Genomic DNA, 23,719 nt, shown 5'->3' on the forward strand with positions numbered 1-23,719 from the left:
AACGCCAAGCCTCACATAGCCTCGCTCGACAACACTAAAATATCCTCACTTACCAATAATATGGCAAAGCATGAGCATGCCATGACAAGCCAAGCCTCACGTAGCCTCACTCGACAAGCCTCAAATAGCCTCACTTGCCTTGAATATGGCAAAGAAGGCCACGCCATGGCACGCCAAGTCTTACATAGCCTCACTCGACAAGCCTCAAAACGCCTCACATAGCCTCGTTCTACAAGCCTCAAATAGCCAACCTTGCGTTGAATATGACAAACCATGCCATGACATGGCATGCCAAGCCTCACATAGCCTAAGCCTCAAATACCCTCGCTTGCTTTGAATATGGCAAAGCATGTCACCCATGGCACGCCTTGCATAGCCTCACTCGACAAGCCTCAAATATCTTCGCTTGATTTGAATATGGCAAAGCATGCCATGTCATGGCACGCCAATCCTCACATAGCCTCCCTCGACAAGCCTTAAATAGTCAAGCTTGCGTTGAATATGGCAAAGCATGCCATACCATGGCAAGCCAAGCCTCACATACCCTCGCTCGTCATGCCTTAAATAACCTGGCTTGCCTTGAATATGGCAAAGCATGCCATGTCATGGCACACCAATTCCTAGTCTCCACTTCTTCATGGTTGGATTTGCAATACCGAGCTCTAACAGCCCCATAATTGACCCAACAGATGTGGGATTCCAAGAACATGATGCGCGCTGCAGATCCCAGGCATGGTTGGTGCCTCACTGCCTCAGCCATGTTCAGGGGAAAGATGAGCACTAAAGAGGTGGACGAACAAATTATCAATGTTTAGTACAAGAACTCTTCTTACTTTGTGGAGTGGATACCAAACAATGTGAAATCAAGCGTTACTTTGTTGAGTGGATACCAAACAATGTGAAATTAAGCGTTTGTGACAGTCTGCCAGAGGGCTATCCATGGCATCCACATTCATCGTTAATTTGACCTCCATCCAAGAAATGTTTAGACGTGTGAGCGAACAATTTACTGCCATGTTCAGGAGGAAGGCCATCTTGCACTAATATACTGGCGAAGGAATGGATGAAATGGAATTCACTGAAGCAGAGAGCAACATGAATGATCTCTTCTCTAAGTATCAGCAATACCATAATGCGACCGTCAAAGAGGAAAGTAAATACGAGGACGAGGAGGAAGTGATGGAGGATATGTGAATGTAGAGGTAAAACCTAAAGTAGAGTGTGGATATGCGGATGAGAGATCTTTGTGTATTGAGGGAAGATAATGAGTCTTAAAACCTCACTCGTTTTTGTCTAAGTTCAAGTTTGGATATTATTGGAGGGGGGAAAGTTTATGCTGCCACGTAGATATTATTTAAAGGTTGAGTGATTGTTTGCAAGTAGTCATGTGACATTTCCATGCCTGTTTGTTCTGTTGTGGGTCGGTCGATTGATTTGTGTTCAATTTTTTGTTCTATCTATCTAGTAAATCAATCTTCTTTGCTATTAATTATCTCAGTTGATCTTGCATGCGTACATTATTAATTCGTTCTTGGGCCCAACTATATTATTACGCATACGTTATTAATTTGTTTTTGGGCTAAAATTGGTCATGCTTGGTTAATTGTATATGTTAACAGCTTGTTTAATTAATAATTTAGCTACGTCGAAAGATATTTCAAATTTGAACCCCGGCTTCCAAAAATATATAATAAAATTGATGCTATGGATATTAAAATGAAATGTGAAATTTTGGATCTCATTTATTTATATTAAGTAAGTTATATACCATGTTGATAACGTAAATTGAAGAGTTTTGTTTAGTTTTTTTTTTTAATGAACTAAGGTTTATCTCCAGTCATAGGGCTAAACGTAGTCTAGGGCTATAAATTTAGGCTTTCAAAATATTAATTTTTCAAAGATAGTGTAGGGCTAAATTTTTCCATCTCCAGCCATGCAGGGCTATATTTTAGGATTCTTTATATTTTATTATTTTAAGAAAAACTGTGGTACAGCACTTACACATTCCACAACTATGTATTGTTTAATTTAATTAAACTACTATTTAGAGACAATATTGCATATATGACGCGTATATGTTGATAACTTTTAAAAAGGCTATTTTAAAATAAAATAAAATATTATCCTAACGGCTAGCTAATGTCATCGATGATGTCAGCACACCTTTCATATTGGCTGTACGATATGCATTTGCACAAAATGTTTCGTGCTTTTGCTCACACTAGATAATTTCTATTCTTGAAAAGCACATGCATGGGGCCTACAAAAAAATTTGGTCTAGGCCAAAGCTGGGTTACAATTAGCCTGGTTGGAGGGCTAAAGGGCCAAATGTGGCCCTCCAAATTTGGCCAAATTTTTTTTGAGCCCATGGCTGGAGATGGGTTTTGCATTATTTTAGGGCTATATTTAGCTTATGACCTATGGTTGGAGATGGCCTAAATATCTCTTCTACTGACCCCTAACATATCATCAATCAATCAATGAGCTAATCCAGATAGCCACAGAGGCGAAATAGCACACTCCCAAATCCACATTATAGCTCCAATTCGCAATGCAATCGGCTACACAGTTTTTCTCCCGATAAATATGATGCAGCTTACAAGTAGGAACTTGACTCATTAGCTGCTTACAGCTAGAGATCAAACTAGCAACGGGTGGAAAAGGATTATCTCATGCATATTGAACAATTGCACAGCCACAATCGAATCCATGTCAATAGTAAGATGAGAGAGACTTTTGTCCACAGCAAGTTTCAGACCAAAGAACAAGCCCCAAATCTCCGCTTCCAATATTTGGCATATCCCCAAATTAACAGTAAAACCTCTAACCCAGTCCCCATTAGAATTACAAATTATACTCCCACCACCAATATTCCCAGAAACCGACTTTCGAGATGCATCCACATTCAGTTTAAAGGAACCCATTCCATACTCATTTTACCATATCCTTGTCACTAAACTTTTTTTTTTATCACTATATACTAATTTTTCTAAAATATCAGCACATTAGTCAAACCGAACCATAGACATCCTAGTAGAAGGGGACTAGTAGTCAATAGAACAGTGGTTGTGGAGGATGGCTTAGTAGTCGATACTTTGATGTGGTTGATGAGCATTGTCACTGAAGCTTGTAACTTGGCCACGTCGGTGGACATAGATGACCACGATGTCTGGAATTCAGCCTTCCGATCAGCCATCAACTTTGTGAACTGGTCTTCCAATTTGGTGACATCTGCAGAAATTTTCACCTCGAACTCCTAATGTTGTCCAGCCAAATTGGCAACGTTTATATTGGGAGCCATGACAACAAGCACAGTCAAGTAAGCAGAGGAACCGTGGCGAAGCAAGAGGCTCTGAATACCAATTGATTTGGCACAACCCCTAGGGGTATGATTAAACACTCGAAAAAATAGAAACAAGAAGAATATAGGGGATCGAGGAGAAGAAAATTTAGATCGAATGGATGAAAGAAAGGAGAGAAATTAGAGAACCGAGAAGGAATGACAGAAATCAGAGAGTTTTAAGAGAGGGTTTATTCAATATCCAAATCTGAAGTTTAAAGAACTACATGGGGTATTTATAGCAAACTAAGACACGGAGACAACAGGATAAAAATCCCTAGCTAAAACAGAAATCCTAACCCAAATAAATAGGAAACTTAGATATCTTACTAGAATTTGAAAAACTAGAATGAATTGGACAAGTGAGTTTCACTTACCTCCAACGTCAGCAATTTAAAATTTCTAACGATAGGGACAATTTGGATGTGTAGAGGGTAACCTTAAGGACTATTAATGTCACAGAAAAAAAATACTTAAAAGGACCATTCGTGACAATTTCATAAACCTGTAAAAAGCCTTTTTCCTAAAGTAAAAGCCAAAAACAATTCTCACATTTTCATAACAATTAACAGTTGCTCATAAGTACTGACTACTTCAGGGAGACAAATTATGTGCCAAGTAAACAACAATATCCTTAAAATTAACAACTGAGTAACGGAACGAGCAGGTAGCAGAGGTTAATTACATGGTAGAAGAGGTTCTTGAGTAATGCAGAAGTTTACATATACAAGAACAATAACATTTTGTACACCAAGCGGAGAATGGCCACTACTTGAAGATTTTGTGTTGCGTAGCACCTTAACATTTGAAACCTCCGCAGGCAATTAGCCATAGTATGATGATCAGGATAAGGATTCCTCCTCCAATCATTAGTTTCATTTGGAGACTTTGCAGCCACATCTTACGTCGCAGTTGCCTTCCTTGCCTCTGGAAGCTGTCAGCCTGTATACAATACAAATACCCCCAGAAGCACATCAACTACAAACTCCTTATAAGTTCAAAATCAGTTTCAAATTATACAACCAGGTAAGTGATGGCATGTACCTGGAACTGCAGGTTTTCTGTTTTGTCCACCAGAAGTTCAATTTTCTCCCCACGATCCAAAACCTGCCACCAAAAAAGAGACGGGGTTTACTGAATCCATTCCCAATGAACCTTCTCATGCCTTGGATGCTTTACAATATGGAAACACAAATGGTAAAAACAAAGCAACTTATTTTCTTTCAATGAAAGCACTAGTGGGCCAGAGAACAAATATTTTCTTGTATCAAAGTGAAATAATGCTTACATCCAACCACCAGGGAACAAATATTTTCAGTCGTTTTTAGCATCCCCTCCCACTCTGTTTTCAGCATTTGAGCACTTATAATATTCAGGCCGTAGAGTACATCCCAAACTAGTCTGATTACTATACTCACTTTTCTTACCACCCCTTAATGCCCTTAATTCAAATTGAAGGGCAATAATTATCATATAAGACATCTTTCAACTTTTCAGGAATAACATGGATGCAGGCTGAGAATCAATACAGGCCAGCATCTCATGATAATAAGTTTGCTCATCATCTTGTTTTTGGGATAACTAATTCCCCAACACCATCCAGACTCCCATGAGCCACATCGCTCCATCTGGCCATAAAAATCTTTAGTCGCATATAGATGAATCCTAGCATATTAGACCATACAGTGATGTAGAACAGCCCGTAGGTATTAGATTAAGCACTCAAACAATAGAACATAGAAGAATATAAGAGATCGAGGAGACGAAAATATAGATCGAAAAGACGAAAGAAAGGGCAGAACAGTAGAACAAGAAGAATATCAGAGGTTGAGGAGACGAAAATATAGATCGAAGGGACGAAAGAAAGGACCGAAATCAGAGAACCGAGAAGGAAGAACAGAAATCACATAGTTTTAAGAGAAGGTTTACTCAATATCCAAATCTGAATTTTAAAGAACTACATGGGGGTATTTATAGCAAACTAAAACCTAGACATAATAGGATAAAAATCCCTTGCTTAAACAGAAATCATAACCCAAATAAAATAGGAAACTTAAAACTAGAAATCTGGAAAAGTAGAAATCCTAATAGAATTTGGAAAACTAGAGAATCTAGGAAACTAACAAATACATTAGGAAACTAATAAATTTAGGTCCTACGCGTCCTGCATCATACAGTCCAGATGAATAAGATTTGCTATACACACATTTTTCTCTATATTACCAAAGATTGTAAGTCTACAATGCTTATGGAACAACCAACCCAGTTGATTGTTTTTCTTCACTCCCTAATGATGAAAAATAACTTCGTAATCATGATACTTTCCAAATTGTTCCAAAGCTAATAAATGTCTAGAGTTTAGGGCTTAGGGTTTCAGGTTTAAGTTCAGGGTTTAAGCTAATAAAGGTCGAACTCAATTCATTAGGGTTTAGGGTCGAACTTAAATATTTGATGCATACACAAACTTAATCAAAAGAAATGGAAGAAGATGAGCAGTAAAAAAGAAAGCTGCAAAAAGGTTAATAAACAAAAATCAATATCTAATCTCAATAAAGTGGAAGTTTAATATATTCTAAGGCACTTATTAAATTAGTCCACTTGCACCACATAAAGCATATAGAAACTTCTGTCCAAGCACATAACTATATTTCCCCTACTCATCTCCAGCTCCACACAAAAATTCAATCACAGACGTTGAAGAGGACATCTTTGTCAAACCCATTAGGGTTTACAAACGAAAGAGATGGAAGAGGGAATTATTAATTAGTTTCCTAATCTATTTGTTAGTTCCTAGGTTCTCTAAGTTTTCCAGATTTTATTAGGATTTTTAGTGTTTCCAGATTTCAGTAGGATTTCTAAGTTTCCTATTTTATTTGAATTAGGATTTCCTTCCTAGAATAAGTTTAATTTTCCTTTTCACTCTAGGGTTAAATTATTATAAATACCCCGTCTATGTAATTCATTAGGGAGTTGAGTTGTTGAGATATAAAGAAAAGCTTATTTTCCAGAGATTGGAGACTACTTGGTGTGAAGCCAAACCCCTGGAGTGATTCCAGACCTATCCCTTTTGTTCTATTTTCTGTTTTCCATTGTTTTTGCTTCCGCTAAACTACCTAAATACTCAATTCACCCATATCCTACATCAAATTTGGTATCAGAGCCTGGTTTTCGTTTTCCTTGGGTTCAAAATTTTCAAATCTCTTTTTCTGCGCGTTGTATGTCGACTGTATGGCTCCAACTACGGTTGGTAAGACAATCATGCCAGCAAAGGCCTACGAACGGATTGTTCATATGCTGGAAACTCTAACAAAGCAAGTGGCAGATTCCGAAGAACGATTCAGACTCATGGAGCATCGTCTTGCAAAACTAGAAGCATCCAAGCACCGTTATGTGGATAAGTTTGACGTGATCAATATTTGTTCAAAGGAGTCTCAAGAACGTCAATCCATTGATGATTGGAAACAAGGAGAAAATTTTCAAGACAATACCATGTAGATTCAAGTAGAAGCTGCTGGTCTAGGTGATTTTAAGGAAGAAGTGTGTAAGCCTGAACTTCTTGCTAGTGTTGTCGACATTAAGGTTGAATCTGGTAAGATTTTTCATCCTATGATGACACTAGTAAGTTGCCCATTGATCGAATCACCGTTCAGCAAAGGAGGGAAAAGTGTAACTGATCAGTCGGCATTCCTACAACTCACTGATTTTATCAAATTCAGGAGGGAGGCAGAGGATGAGTCTATATGTTTGCACGCTGATTCCGACTTCCAGGAATGTTACTACAATTCTAACTCGCCGGAGTCAAGTTCTTCTCAGCCAGGGAGAATTGATGAGGACATCTTTGTCAAACCCATTAGGGTTTACAAACGAAAGAGATGGAAGAGGGAATTATTAATTAGTTTCCTAATCTATTTGTTAGTTCCTAGGTTCTCTAAGTTTTCCAGATTTTTGATGAGGACATCTTTGTCAAACCCATTAGGGTTTACAAACGAAAGAGATGGAAGAGGGAATTATTAATTAGTTTCCTAATTTATTTGTTAGTTCCTAGGTTCTCTAAGTTTTCCAGATTTTATTAGGATTTTTAGTGTTTCCAGATTTCAGTAGGATTTCTAAGTTTCCTATTTTATTTGGATTAGGATTTCCTTCCTAGAATAAGTTTAATTTTCCTTTTCACTCTAGGGTTAAATTATTATAAATACCCCGTCTATGTAATTCATTAGGGAGTTGTTGAGATATAAAGAAAAGCTTATTTTCCAGAGATTGGAGACTACTTGGTGTGAAGCCAAACCCCTGGAGTGATTCCAGACCTATCCCTTTTGTTCTATTTTCTGTTTTCCATTGTTTTCGCTTCCGCTAAACTACCTAAATACTCAATTCACTCATATCCTACATCAGACGTGAGCATAAATAAGATGATATCGAGAGATAGCAAACGTACAAGAAAACAACAGGTCACAAGGAGCTGCACATGAAAGAAGCAAGTTATCCACTAACTACCCATCCCTTTATACGCACATAATACATCTCCCCTTTATACACACATAATACATCTCCAGAAATAATACCCAATTTACCTCAACGTTCCAACACTGACAAGCAATAATTTATTCATACTCTATTTCAAAAGAGCCAAACCTTCAATGGGAAAGTATTGTCACCACTTTAAATTCAGAACAATGATCAATTAGGGCGTTTTTTATCAGGTCTAATTTTATGACAAAAGGCACCTGTAACATATGCTAAGCACACACCATCCCTTTTGGACAACATGAGGTTGTCTTAATGATCACATGAGGACGACAGCACTTGTGACTGGTGAAAAAGAACGGAAGAGATCTGCTAAGAGTGAATGGGTTGGATACTCATGTTTTCTTTTAATTTCTTTCCAGGTTGAGTTTTCTGAGGATGTGCATTGAGACTGCTCTGCAATTTTATCATCTTCTAATAATTTTATGACAATACAGTAAAGAGGTATGGATAATACCATCTTCTAACAATTTTATGACAATACAGTAAAGAGGGGATCATATTAATTAACTATGACACCAAAAAGTGACCATGGTATCGGCTACAGTCATGCATTGGTTTATCTTTTCATTTAAAACAAAAAACACAACACTCACATACATTTAAATTGTGGTTAAAACTCTTTATGGATAATATAAACATAGAAAAATGTCATTCAATGTAAAAAAGAATATGTAACCTAGGTTTGGACACACTTTTAACCCCTTCTAGGACATTCAACCTATAGCTTAATTTAATAAAAAATCTGCCAAAATTGTAAAACTAGAAACAGAATATGCTAGGACCTACAAAACATTATTAATCATAACCATTAAACCAAAAGAGGGCCAGATGGAAATATTAGATAAGTCAGTATAAATAACAAACCAAATACGCAGACCTATTGAGGATGTAGAAAACGTTAAGAGCTACTGACTAGCATTCAAGATACAAAGGCAGATACAATAAATAAAATAAATAGGATGGTCTAACAAGAAAAGAATAAATTTCTGTTTCACCACCTGAACTATCACAACATTGAAAATTTCCCAGGATTTCTTCAGTAAATTAATGGAATGAACTATACCAAAATAGCCAATATGGGGCTGGCTGTCAATTGTTTTTGAATTCCATCTAATTGCTGCCAGTAGTAAGGGAAACTTTTTTGAAATTTTGAGCGGAAAAAAATTATCTATTAAAATACCAAAAATATTTTGATTTTGAAGTTTTAAAAATACTGCACATATATCCCTTCCCTCTCCCCTGCAGCCCTCTCTCTCTCTCTCTCTCTCTCTCTCTCTCTCTCTCTCTCTCTCTCTCTCTCTCTCTCTCTCTATATATATATATATATATATATATGAATGCCTCTCCCAAGCTTCTAGGATGATGGCCCCTAGGGGTCCATTTGGGTGGCAATGGTGATGGGTTTGGGCGAGGATAGTGGCTGGGGGATGGGGGCGGTCCCCTTCAGGAAAGGACACAGAGAGAGAGAGAGAGAGAGAGAGAGGACAGGTAGGTGATGGAGGGAGATCTGGACTGGGGGGTAATTGGGGTTGTTGAATGTTGTGGCCTCAGGTGACATCGGGGCTGTGGTTGGGTGGGTGGGGTGATCGGCGAGGAGGCAGGGCCCGTGAGGCGATGGGCAAGGTATGGGGTGGGGCAGAACCAGTGGGGGCAGTTAGGAAGATGGAGAGTTCGTGGTTACTAGGAACCTTTCCTGTTTTTCTTTATTTAAATTTTCTGTTAGACATATAAGGGAAATATATGGGAGAAAGTAGGGACGAAAGAATAATGGAGGGAAGGATGTCTACATGGAATGGTACTACAAACAAATTCAACCACAGTATCGTTCTTATGAAGACCCAAGATTTCTGTAAGAAACCCATAGTCTCAAGTGAAGAAGCAAGGAACAATGAATAAATGCATAAATTAACCATATCTTCAGAAAGTTCCATAGCCAAGATTATATTATCTTTTACCTTCTCAATATTGTCCATCATCACACCTTTGACCTCCGTGATTTGGGCCTTCAATTTGGAAAGCTTACTTATTTCTTCTGGATGCTCCATGCAATATTGCATGTGCTCCTTAAGCCTTGGCCTGTCAAAAAAAAAACACAAAATTTAGTGGTAATGCTACATGAAATAGAAGACATTTGGATTCAAACAACAAAAGGCAGAAACAAACCCAAATTCTCTGTCAAGATTGTATGCAATGCTAAATCGATCTTCAAATAGGTCATCGTCTTCATTATCATCAGCAAGAGGATGTGGGCCTTCAATCTTATTATTTGAACCATAACACTGCTTAAAATCTTCTTTCACCCGTTCAAGGAACACAAAAGGCATACTCCTTCCAACCAATTCATCCGCAACAACAAGAAACACTGCGAACCAAATAAGAAGTTTAAACCACAGATTCAGTAATTAGAATCTAAAAAGCAATCTAACTGCAAATCTTAAAAGAATCCCCACCAAATCCATTGTCAAGCAGGAAGTTAAAGGTGTGGCTATCACACGCATATGTGTACTTGCTGCTACTAGATGGTAACTTCTGTAAGCATTGAACAGCAATGGTACTGAAGTTTCCGGAGAACGACGTGTGTTCAGCTAAAACAACAGTTCCTTTTGCAACAAAGCTATATATCAATCCTTTGTGACTCATCTCTGAATTATCACTTCAAACACGTGAAGACGCACAAGAGAAATATCACCAGAACCTAAATGCAGTGGTAACCTACAGAAATTATATAAGTAAGAAAAATTCATCAAATACAATAAACCAAAACACAGGATTAGCTTATACGCGATAAAGCATAGTTTACTTAAATCTGAACATAGTAATTGTCAACTACACCGAACGAACCCAAAGTAAAATTCAAGTCCTGAAATATCTACAAGTTCCAGTCAGTAACTAACTCCAAATCCTAGATGAGTTTTTGACATGCTTAACCTACCAAAACAAAAGAACATTAAAGAAAATGTTCACTGTTTTAAAAAATTTCATTCCTACCACATCTTTCCATCGTTTCCTTTTAATTTTCTCGGCAACCAGACAAAGGAATACGAAAAGGGTCAAAGATTTAAATAACAAAACCAAGAACCCACAATTCCTCTTAAAAACAGAAACGGGTCACGGTAAAATCTTGATCTACAACTAACACACAGAAATATGGAAGAAGGAACTTACTTGTCAGATCAAAACCTGATTTACGGAATTCAAGTCTTAGCGAATAAGTGCCCCAGAAGAGAGAGAGAGAGAGAGAGATAGTGGAGTCTGTAAGATGGGATGGTATTGAGTAAAGACGTTCTGTTCTGAAGGCGACGTGGTCCAGGTCTTTTTTGCTTGCGACCCGTACTTTTATTTTTTTGGTCAAAGTTCACACCACTTTGTTTTTTTATTTTTTATTTTTTTATCACAAATATCCCTCATATTTGTGAAATTGTGCTTTTTATCGTGTTGAGCCCCAAAAAAGTCACGGTTCGACCCAAATAAATTCTCAGCCCAATGCAATACCTTACCGAGAAAAAACCCGATTTGGGCATGCGAAAATTCGTAACATGCGCTTGCACACACGCCACGCCAAGCAAATAAACAACACGCCATGCTACAAGCTTAACTGGGCCCAAGCCACGCAAGATGCCTGGGGCTTGCTTGAGTGGGTTGTGGTATGGATGGTAATAAGTTGACATGAGGTCCATTGATGGGCTAAGAAATGGAAGTCCCGGGGTTGCTTGGGAGCCTCGGAACTCATGCCCATTTCTTAGGGCCAAACATGTGGGTGAGCACAAAGAGAAAATATCCCAACCAAAAAGCCCAACTGAAATAGCCCATTACTCCAACCAAAATAGCTCAACCAGAAAATAGCCCATTACTCCAACCAAGAATGGCCCATTGCCTCAATCAAGATGGCCCAACACTTAAGGGTAGCCCATTTATTTAATTATTGTCATGAAAGGCCCATACAATTAGGATAAGAAATATCAAAAGCTCCAGCACTTGGCTGGAGGACAAAGCTGCGCAAGGAGCTTGGAGGACCACGTGCACAGTGCAGCTGTAGAGCTTCAGCGCAGGAAGGAACAAGTTCCAAGCTACAACATCCAAAGGACCAAGGGATATTGGTGCGGAGGGAAGGATGCCACTTTTCGAACTAGCATACATAGCCATTTCTTTTCTTTATCAAATCTGGCCATGGAAAGAGGAGAAAAGAAGAAAAAGGAGAGGGATGAAAATAGGAATTCTTCATAGAGGCAGCCGCGGGAAAATGGTGCCTTGAGCTCCCAAAATCCCTGATTTTATGCAGAGGAGCAGAGTAAATTTCACAACAAGAAAATGATTGAAAGGATGAGGAGAGAAAGGAAGGGAAAAGCTTGGAAAAACAGGAAGGAAGTCATTAGGGTTTCTTGGAAACAGATGGCTTCCAGCGCCTATAAATAGGGCCTCTTCTACCCAACAAAGAACGACACACATCCAGAGAGCAAGCTTCCTCTCTTGCATGCAAAACCCAGCAATTTTCGTGCTTAGTTCATCTCCTCCCTCAGCTTTCCCCTGTGTCATGCTATTCTGACATTTGACAGAGTCACTGTCGAGCTGCCGGAAATAGCGCCCAAGCCATCTTTTCCTTTCCTTCCCTCATTTCCCAACCAAACCTCTCTTCAAAATCCCTTTTCTTGATACCCATATTTCTCCAGGAACACTTAATTTTCTCTTCAGTGCTAAACTCATGTCGATTTTGCTCCCATGCTACAAGTTCCTCATGCCAAGCCAAGAATTTACCTGTAAGCTGTTGTTATTTTTGTTGGTGAAGGTAACCAAGGTGTTTCCTAAGGCCTTACTGTCCTTTCGAAGCATTCTTGGGGCTTGATCTCTGAACTCAGACACTGGGGGTAATTTCACCCATTTTCGCTCCTTACAGCAGCCCAGCCCATTCGTCAGGCTGCTGGAACAAAAAGACCCCCACATAAATTGGCGATTCTGCTGGGGATCAGGCCGTTATGTTCACCAACGCCTCCGAAGAAGAAGGCTAGAAGCAAAAAAAATCAAAGAGAATAAAGAGATAAGAACATTCCCTCTTTCTTTTTCTTTTTTTTCCTTTTGTTGGCAATCTACTTTGCAGAACAAGCATAACATGGATGACTGACAGGTGCTTTTTTTTCTTGTGTCTTAGATCTCCATTCTCAAGCAAAACAGCTCTTGTACAAGGGCTGGGGGCTTAGGCAAATCCATCTTTCATGCTATTGAAGCAAACTACACATGCAAACTCCAAAATACTTGGGGGCTTCTTGCCAAGCGAATCTGCAAAAAAAAAAAAAGAGGAGTCAAAATTCAGTTCCAAATGACTTGAAAAAAAAAAGAGTCAAGCATAAGCACTTTAAAGTTTCTCATACTAAACCAAGCTATGCCTCGGTTCCGAGAGCTGTAATTCAACATTATTCACATCTTCAACCAAGTCCAAGCTATATACATTCATTCATCACTGTTTCCACCACTTGCCTTATTTTCAAACCTTCTTAGCCTCTACCCGATTTCAATCCATCCTTACAACAATTAAACAACCTCATTGCACCTCTAAAAGAACACTTGAGGTGACCTCAACGACTAGCTTGTTCTTCTCATGCTTTGGAACCTCTAAATCAAGTCTTAAAAAAAGATACAGATGCTGGAGAGGTATTCGTGAAAAAAAAAAAAAAAAAAAAAAACAGAGGTGCCAGAAGCATATTTTCTTACATTCTTCCAGCTCCTACTCTACAAGCAAAGAATTTCTGGCACTTGCTTTATTTCAAATCTTCTTAGCCCTTGCCCTATTTCAAACATCATGCTAGTGTATATGCTCCTTAACCCCCAAAGCTCAATTTATCCTTGCAACAATTCAACAAACTCATTACATCTGTGAAAGTAACCAAAAACTCACCGTTATTCTATCAAGTTCCCAGCAAATCAGTAAGAAGATGGCATTCCTCATGCTTTGGAACCTCTCAATCAAGCCTGAAAAAGAAACAAGAGAGTACATTCGCCAGATCAGGTGCCGGAAGGGAACTCATACACAGAAATGGGGTGCCGGAAGCATAATCACTACTGAAGCATAATTTTTTTTCCAAAGACAAGTTGCAAGCAACCAAAGCTCACTTTCATGCTATCAAAATCCTAGAAAATTAGACTTCTCATGTTTTCTCATGCTCTGGAGCTTCTAAACAAGAGAATATGTTAGCCAAAATCAGACGCTGGAAAGGTACTCATACACAAAGGGAGGCACTGGAAGCATAATTTTCTCAAAGTGCAAGCAAACTCATCTATCAAGCATTTGACAAAATTCACAGGGCATGATACCAATCCACATGCCAAGAAATTTCATTTCATTCAAGCATTCCAAGAAATTCGGGCATTTCAAGAAAATTGAAGAACTCATGCTCTTACGACAATACCTTTCAACATCTTGCTCTCACGACGATATTGCTCAAGAACATGCTCTAGCAATACTCAGATCAGCACTCAATGCCAACAGAAAGGACATGCCAAATTCTCAACAAAAAGCAGCATGCCAAGCAAAACTTACACAAAAGCTTTCCAACCATTCTAGCTAGAACATCCCATTTTTAGAAAATCACTATAAATCAAGCTTGCAACCAACAAATCCCAAACTTTCCAGATTAGAACTAGACATATCAAGCTTCATTTTTCCAAAATTTCGTTGCATTTCGAGCTAGGGAAGCATGTCAAACAGACTCCTAAAACAGCCCATGCAACAAGAACTGCACAGCTCCAGCAGCTTAACCCTTACTTTGAAATTCCACCAAAAAATTCATTTTTTTTTCAAGTGACGTAATACCAATTCCAACATAACCATTGAGAAGTCCATTTTTATGTCTCAAAAGCTCCAACTCAGATTTGAAAAGAAATATTTCAAAAGTTCCAAAAACAGCCAGCAAGCTACTTTGAGATATTTCGACAAACACTTGGCATGCATACCCAAGTGAGCTTGTATGACTCTTGTTTATCACTAAACTAGAATCCTAAATCAAAAGCTCAACCTCAAAATTCAATTTATAGTTCACAAATGCTGGGAAATACAGAGGAACTCAAGCATTCAAGCATAGAAAACAAGCATGCACCAAAGGCATCAACATCAACTCATGAACATGCTTCAGAAAAATGAAGGCAGAGATCATTAGAATGGGTGGATGATCCGCAACTTTGGATATGTTATAAAACAACATAACTTCGAGCAAATTTTGTGAAGGAAGCGCAATCATCCGAGCATCATAAGTTAAAGACACATGCAGAAGCAGAATCTGCAGAAACTCACCAGCCATGGATGAATGCAGAAGTTGCAGACCAACTTTGAGGCATCAGAAAAATTCAAAAAATTCTACAAATTTTACAAGCTATAGTACTCGAGCAGATGAACAACTTTCATCAAGGAAGTTTTCTGATCCGAGCTTCCGAAATATGACTTATGTACTGGTGCACAATACCCACGGGTTTGGGTCTTGAAGAAGAAGGAGAAAGAAGAGAATGAGAAAATAAAGCATGCCATGCCAAATGAAAGGAAAAGAGAGTAGCCGCTTGCAAATAATAAAAAATTCAAAAGGAAGGGGCAACAAAATTTTGCCCATGTGAATGCCAAGCCAGTCAAGGAAACAACAGGCCAGCTCTCTTATGCTTTCTCAAACCCGTATCTCTTCTTCAACCCACCATGCATCAATACAAGCATTTGTGAATCAATCCACACAAACCATGCAACTCAAGCACTTCACTTGATGCAATCATTTCAAGCAAACCAAACCAGATATCACAAGATCAAGCTTTTCAAGCAACACAGTCATCATAAAAATGAGAACTTGGCATTTCTGGCTGCTGGGAGCACAGAGGAGAAGTCATGCTATCATGCCAAATTGTCACCATTGCAACAAAGGGATATCCAAAGTTCATCACGCCATGCAATGACCCAAACAAATGCTCCGAAGCCCACATTGCAAGAATTTTTGCAGCTCATGCCAATCAAATCTTTTTCTGATGATTATGGTGCACTTGGGGGCTAAGGAAGGAATTCATTGCAATATCTCCTTGAAATCCCAATTATGCCACTATGACCTCCAAGTTTGCCATAACTTGCAAAGAATTCAAGCTGTTGTAAACCAAAATATGCTTGCAGTAACGAAGATTCAAACCAAGCAAAACATGGAAGATAATGATGCGTTGTACGAGGTGCTTCTGGAAAATAGCTCAAGCTCTATATTCATGTTGCCAGAAGAGTGAACCCTCATGCCAGACCAAGCTATATCTTGATTCAACTCAACCATTAGATTATCCACGTCCTCATTGCAAATCCAAGCTAATCATGCCAAGCCAAGTCACGTTCTTCCAGCACCTACTCCATAAGCAGAGAATTTCCAGCACCTATTCCATGCCAAACAAAACATTTTCCAGCACCTGCCCTATTTCAAACATCCTTCCAGCACATGCCAATGCCAAGCATCCAAGCACACAAGCCCAAGCCAAGCGTACATGCCAACGCCAAGCATCCAAGCAAACAAGCCCGAGCCAAGCATACATGCCAATGCCAAAAATCCAAGCATACAAGCCCAAGCCAAGCGTACATGCCAATGCCAAGCATCCAAGCATCCAAGCATACAAGCCCAAGCCAAGCGTACATGCCAATACTAAGCATCCAAGCATACAAGCCCGAGCCAAGCGTACATGCCAATGCCAAGTATCCAAGCATACAAGCCCAAGCCAAGCGTACATGCCAATGCCAAGCATCCAAGCATACAATCCAAAATCAAGCCCCTCTAGTCACTCAAGCAAATAAATCATGCAAGCTATGTTATTTTGAGCTAATCCACCAAGCATTTTCTTCTCTGTCATGCCACAAAATGGGCAAACTCTTGGTAACTCTAGTAAGTGACCTCCAAAATTACAGTGTCCAGGAAATTTCTTTAAGGCAACACCCTCGGTGTTTAAGAAGGATTGGGTTTTAAGCGGGACCATTGCGACCCCTCCAACCTTCCCAGAAAAGACCTGGCTGTAATTTCAGAGACCCTTAACTGGTCATCCTTGAGTTGCTCCTACATCCATGCCATGCCATGCCATGCCACTGCCAATTATTTTGGGCTAAAATTGATTATTTGGCCCATCTCGTGGCCACTTCATGGCCCCAATAATCAAGGGGACTAATGTTGAGGCCCAAAAAAGTCACGGTTCGGCCCAAATAAATTCTCAGCCCAATGCCATACCTTACCGAGAAGAAACCCGATTTGGGCATGCGAAAGTTCGTAATATGCGCTTGCACACACGCCACACCAAGCAAATAAACAACACGCCATGCTACAAGCTTAAGTGGGCCCAAGCCACGCAAGATGCCTAAGGCTTGCTTGAGTGGGTTGTGGTATGGATGGTAATAAGTTGACATGAGGCCCATTGATGGGCCAAGAAATGGAAGTCCGGGGTTGCTTGGGAGCCTCGGAACTCAGGCCCATTTCTTAGGCCCAAACATGTGGGTGAGCACAAAGAGAAAATATCCCAACCAAAAAGCCCAACTGAAATAGCCCATTACCCCAACCAAAATAGCCCAACCAGAAAATAGCCCATTACTCCAACCAAGAATGGCCCATTGCCTCAATCAAGATGGCCCAACACTTAAGGGTAGCCCATTTATTTAATTATTGTCATGAAAGGCCCATACAATTAGGATAAGAAATATCAAAAGCTCCAGCACTTGTCTGGAGGACAAAGCTGAGCAAGGAGCTTGGAGGACCACGTGCACAGAGCAGCTGTAGAGCTTCAGCGCAGGAAGGAACAAGTTCCAAGCTACAACATCCAAAGGATCAAGGGATATTGGTGCGGAGGGAAGGATGCCACTTTTCGAACTAGCATACATAGCCATTTCTTTTCTTCATCAGATCTGGCCATGGAAAGAGGAGAAAAGAAGAAAAAGGAGAGGATGAAAATAGGAATTCTTCACAGAGGTAGCCACGGGAAAAGGGTGCCTTGAGCTCCCAAAATCCCTGATTTTATGCAGAGGAGAAGAGTAGATTTCACCACAAGAAGATGATTGAAAGGATGAGGAGAGAAAGGAAGGGAAAAGCTTGGAAAAACAGGAAGGAAGTCATTAGGGTTTCTTGGAAACAGATGGCTTCCAGCGCCTATAAATAGGGCCTCTTCTACCCAACAAAGAACGACACACATCCAGAGAGCAAGCTTCCTCTCTTGCATGCAAAACCCAGCAATTTTCGTGCTTAGTTCATCTCCTCCCTTAGCTTTCCTCTTTGTCATGCTATTCTGACATTTGACAGAGTCACTGTCGAGCTGCCGGAAATAGCGCCCAAGCCATCTTTTCCTTTCCTTCCCTCATTTCCCAACCAAACCTCTCTTCAAAATCCCTTTTCTTGATATCCATATTTCCCCAGGAACACTTAATTTTCTCTTCAGTGCTAAACTTATGTCGATTTTGCTCCCATGCCACAAGCTTCTCATGCCAAGCCAAGAATTTACCTGTAAGCAGCCATTATTTTCGTTGGTGAAGGTAACCAAGGTGTTTCCTAAGGCTTTACAACCCTTTCGAAGCATTCTTGGGGCTTGATTTCTGAACTCAGACTCAAGGGGCAATTTCATCCATTTTGCTATTTACGGCAGCCCAGGCCCATGGTAGCTGCTGGAAGAAAAAAGCCCCTACATATTACAAATGGTCCCTGAGGTTGGCGAAATTATCGCCTTTCGTCCTTAATTTTTTTTGTGACACTAATGGTTCCTAAGGTTACCCTCTGCAAATCAAAATGGAACCTGCCGTCAATTTTCATCAAATTTTCTGTTAAAATGCTGATGTGGCACATACATGGCCACACATCCAATAATATAGAGCCACATGGTATTAAATAATATATTTAAAATAAAATTACATTTAAAAAAAAGATTAAAACTTAAATTTTAATAAAAAAACCTTTAGCCATACCCTTTTGGTCCTCCGCCCTCCCCTGCGTCTACCCCTCAACCATTTCTCCCTCTCCTCTCTCTCTCTCTCTCCCCCTCTCCCACTCCCTCTGTTTTTCCATGCCCACTAAGAAATCCCTCCCTCTTTCCACTCAATTTATAAATAAAAAAACAACAACAAGAAACCAACACAATTTCAAATTTTAAAGCATGTACACTGTAATCACAAAAGTTTCATCTCTCTCAGCAGCTTTGACAAAAAAGGAAAAAAAAAATCCAACCATCATAGATTCACAGCCACTTCCTCCACCCCTCCAGACCACCTAAACCCTTTGCCCATCATACCCATTCCAGATGTGGACCCCATGCCTTCCCCAACTATCGAAACCAATTATGCCCTTGCATCAGATCCATTTACCCAGCCAGATTCCGACCCAGTTCTTTGCTTGCCTGACCATCACCAACGAATCTGAGGAGAGAGAGAGAGAGAGAGAGAGAGAGAGAGAGAGAGAGGGGTGAGGGAGGTGGGTTGGCAGGTTGGAAGGAGAAGAGAGGTAGGAGGCGAGAAACAACTTCATTTTTAAAATAAAAATAAAAAAATTAAGTTTTAATCTTCTTATTTTTTCTAAAAACATTTAATTTTTTTAAAATATATTATTTAATGCCACATGGCTCTATATTATTGGATGTGTGGCCCATGTATGTACCAAGTCAGCATTTTAACAGAAAATTTGACAGAAGTTAACGGCAGGGACCATTTTGATGTGCGGAGGGTAACCTTAAGGACCATTAGTGTCACAAAAAAAATTAAGGAAGAAAGGCGATAATTTCACCAACTTCAGGGACCATTTGTGATAAAAAGCCGTGAAATTATTATTATTTTCTTTTTTTTGACATGATTGGTCTTTAAAGCTGAATTTAGATGGGAGTAATAACCTCAAAATTTTACAATCCCTTAAAAATATAATATAATATTTACAATCATGTAGTGAAAAAACCTTAAAATTACAAAATATGTCATTATTAAATTCACTTAATTTCACCTAATTTACATAAAATCAAGGGAAATTGGTGGCTTTGGCACCAACTTAAGTAAACATTGGTAAAATGGCACTTTTTTTTAATAATTTTTAAACCTTATAAATCTGGTGCCTATAAATATAACCTTCTTATAATACGCACTTTTGCCCAACTCTCTCGAAATCGACTTAGCGCTCTGTGTCGCGACTTTTGCCTAACTCCCAACGCTCTCTCTCGCTCTCTGGCATTCGCGCGATCTCTCTCTCATTCATAGTGTCACTCTTTGTCTTTTTCATTCGCTCTCTCTCTGTCAATCTTGGGCCTCTCTCTCTCTATCTATAATAACCCGATCCTAAATTAATATTTAATTAATAAAATAACCACTTAAAAGACAATTATACCCTTGGAATCTTTTATTAAGTTTAAAGTTGACTTTTTTACCGGGAAGGAATTTAGAAATTTTATTCATAACATGGTGTAGAGCACGTCGAAACAAGTCCGTAGACATGTAGTGGGCTCGAATTAGAATTATAACGAGGAAAATACGATCAAAAATTCAAATAGGGGCAAAACGGTAATTTTTGAAATCTGGATTTTAAAAATCAGATTTTTCTTTTGCTTTTTTTTGGCCAAAAGTCTGCTTTGCTTTAAAGTTAAGCAGTTTAAGGTGTTTGGTAAAAATAAAATATCCCGATTATTTTAAAAGCAATAGCCTTTTGACAGCAACTTTTAAAAGTAGGCTCTGTGTTACTTTTCAAAGCTGCTTTCAAAAAAGCAGAGATGAACTTTTAATGAATTTTTTTAATTCCCAAAATACCATCATTCATTTTAAAAAATGGCACCACCTCCACTTCCACATCCAACTCCACCACTTGCACCACCACATTCACTTCCTCCACCACCACCTCCTCCACCTCCACCTCCACCCACCTCCACCCCCACCTCCACCACCACAACCACCTCCTCCACCTCCTCCGCCACCTCCTCCACCTCCACCTCCACCTTCACCTCCACCACCACAACCACTACCTCCTCCAAAACCTCCACCTCCACAACCGTCATCCTCATCTTCCGCCACCACCACCACAACCACCACCACCACCTCCTCCGCCACCGCATCCACCTCCACCTCCACCTCCACCTTCACCACCACCACCTCCTCCAAAACCTCCACATCCACCACCACCTCCACAACTGTCATCCTCATCTTCTGCCACCACCACCACCACCACCTCCTCCAAAACCTACACAACCAAAACCACCACCACCACTACGCTGCAACTACCACCCCCACTACCACCTCCACAACCGCTATCCCCACCACCACCACTACCACAACCACCAACTTCACCTTCATCACCACCACCACCTCCTTTCCATCACCACCACTACCACCACATGATTAGTACATAACACTTTCAACATCATGTCTATTTTAGTCATTATTCATAGTTACAACAATTTTATATTAAAATTTACCAAACGGTTTTGACACTACTTTTTGTACTAACAGCACTTTTAAAATATTGTTTACCAAACATGGAGCTGCTTTACTTTACAACTAATTATTTTCAAAGCACAGCAGAAGCAACTTTTTTTTTTAAAAGTGACAGCAATCCCAAACTGAGCTTCTCTCTCCTCTCCCTCGCGAGCCAGCCCTTCCCCTCCCGTTTTTCTACATAGCCGGTGGCCCCAATGAGCCACCACCGTCGCTACAGGCCACGTCTGGCCTCGAGATCAGACCCAAATGGACCGGCTCAACCCTACCGTCACATCCTTGTCCTTCCCCGTCGACAACCACTGCTCCAACCGCCGAAAAATTGAAGAAGGTATGGATTTCCTCCGGTAGCCATCTTCGACGATTAAGGTATGGATTTCCACCTATTTTTCATGCTCTAGCTAATGGTTGGCTAGGAATTGAGCAATTTCTAGCGTAGGTAATCCGATTTTCGAATTGGATTTTGGTCGATTTTGGGATCGCGATTCTGGTCACTTCCGGCCACTTTTTGGGGTAGGTCCAAGAACAAAAGTGGCTCCAATCGATGTCCTAAACCTAGGGTAGGAATCTTGGCCCTTGATTTTGAGATTTTTCGGCTAGTGGTATCGCTTTGGGCATCCACGTGTTGCCCGCGCGTGGGCCAGGTTTTATACCGGCTTAGGGTTCCATAATGATCCCCTGGTCCTCACAAATGCGTAGGTACTTTCGGATTTCGATTCGGACAATGTTAGAACCCCGAACGGATCTCGCATATTACATGATTCCCGGGTTCGATAGGTTTGAACTTTTGGATCGTAGTCAATTTCTTATATGTTGATCTAGGTAATTCCAGGATCGTGTTGGATTCGACGGATTGTGAATCGGAGTCCCAAATACCCCGAAATGCCAACCCTAGGGCTAGGGTTACGGGAACTGTTTGACCGTCCGATCGTGCGATCGTGAGCAAGCTGACCGTCCGATCGAGGCCAAACTCTCAGGACATATGTCCTAAGTATATTGGAATCTCTAGGAACTTTCGGATTGGAATTTTGAGGTCATGGACCCCACGGGGTCCCGAGTTGATTTTTTGGGACTTCATCACCTTTTTTAGTCCCGAGACACTTTTAGATCGTTCTAAACCTTGGGAAAGCTTTTGTGCACGTACTTCTAGGAACCCAGGGCCAAGGTTTCCAATAAAATAATGATGATGAGCTCTACTGTTTGTGTATGAGCTTTTAAGAAGCTCGTGTACGTGCGAGTGTTCATTGGTTTAATTATGGCATTAATTTCATGAATATATATGATCTGGGGATGAGCATGCATAATTGGAAGCATATTATACTATGCGAGGGTATATCTAAAGAGTTATTTCAGTGTTTGGGAATTATGCATAATTGGAGCTGAGGAAATTTCTAAAAGTATGAGTATTTATTTATCTGTTCATTTATCACCTATTTACTTATTCATATGGTTAATTGTGTTGTTAATATTATAAATATAATATTGGAAAGGGTTGTTAATCAGAGTCCTAAGGGACTAATAGACTAGTTAAATATTTAAATGTATATCTATATTGTGTCCATGCACTCAGTAGTAGAAAATAGATTTGTGGAATAGAATTTGTGATAAATTTCTGAATATGACTTTCAAACCTACCAGAGGAGTACCCCCCCCCCCCAGTGTCTTGAAACCATTTGTCATTTATGACATGCCCCACAAGTTTCGGGGACACCCGAAACGTGCGGTGCGAGGATTGACTTGGTATCTCCGAGGCCTGCGAGGATTGCTGCTCGAGTGGACTTGGTGTCTTCGAGGCCTACGAGGATGGAATTGACGGATCAGGAATGGGGGTATGGGGGTATGCCTAAGTGGAGAGAATTTAAGTTTTGAGATGCTTTTAAACTAAAATGGAGGAGTTTATACAGTACCATTATTTTCGTAAGTGATAAATTGTTTTACAATTGAAGATAGAGATATATATATATGGGCCTTTCTCCATTGCGAATTACATTGATGCAGATTCAATACGGATTTCTATTTTGATCTGTTAGATGGCTTGGGCAGTGGAGATTTAACACAACAAACAAGACATTAAAAAAAAAACCATATCTGACTTTGCACCGCCATTTGAGAACAGAGAAACAAGATACCACTCATCCCATGCTTTCTCTTTCTCATTTCATCTCCTCAATGTTCGATTTTTTTCATCTCTCTTTTTTAGTCAAAATATATCAATGGAGGAGGTAAATGGGGCATGGACTATCTTACCCATTGTGATTGCAATTAGAAGGGTTGGCTTCCTTGTTTGATTCACTAGAGTGGAGATGGATCCCTTGTGAACAAAATCATGCAACTCAAATTGGTCTCGGAGTAGTGGTTGTGCAAACTGATCAGCAAAAGACCACTATTCTTTCCCGTGCTTTTCTGAGTTCTCTTCCCACCTGAAGAGTTTT

General features: G+C 39.9%; 1 protein-coding gene and 1 pseudogene across 2 annotated transcripts; one reads left to right on the forward strand and one right to left on the reverse strand.

The window, feature by feature from the left end:
* The first annotated feature begins 521 nt into the window (after positions 1 to 521).
* LOC110749026 (tubulin beta-1 chain-like) lies at positions 522 to 1,204 on the forward strand (annotated as a pseudogene).
* A 2,665-nt stretch (positions 1,205 to 3,869) lies between these two features.
* On the reverse strand, positions 3,870 to 11,189 carry VAMP727 (vesicle-associated membrane protein 727). Of its 2 annotated transcripts, none has more exons than XM_021949033.2 (6): positions 11,033 to 11,189; positions 10,318 to 10,579; positions 10,031 to 10,229; positions 9,823 to 9,943; positions 4,385 to 4,447; positions 3,870 to 4,282 (listed from the first exon to the last, which is right to left on the reverse strand). In XM_021949033.2, the coding sequence occupies exons 2-6, from the start codon at positions 10,505 to 10,507 to the stop codon at positions 4,139 to 4,141; spliced, it is 717 nt and encodes a 238-aa protein (XP_021804725.1). In that variant the 5' UTR covers positions 10,508 to 10,579; positions 11,033 to 11,189; the 3' UTR covers positions 3,870 to 4,138. The 2 variants fall into 2 exon arrangements, with proteins under 2 accessions (XP_021804725.1, XP_021804726.1); XM_021949034.2 differs by lacking the exon at positions 11,033 to 11,189 and adding an exon at positions 10,856 to 10,984.
* Positions 11,190 to 23,719: the final 12,530 nt, after the last annotated feature.

Source organism: Prunus avium, chromosome 2, assembly GCF_965620075.1.
Source record: "Prunus avium chromosome 2, drPruAviu1.hap1.1, whole genome shotgun sequence".
NCBI lineage: Eukaryota > Viridiplantae > Streptophyta > Magnoliopsida > Rosales > Rosaceae > Prunus > Prunus avium.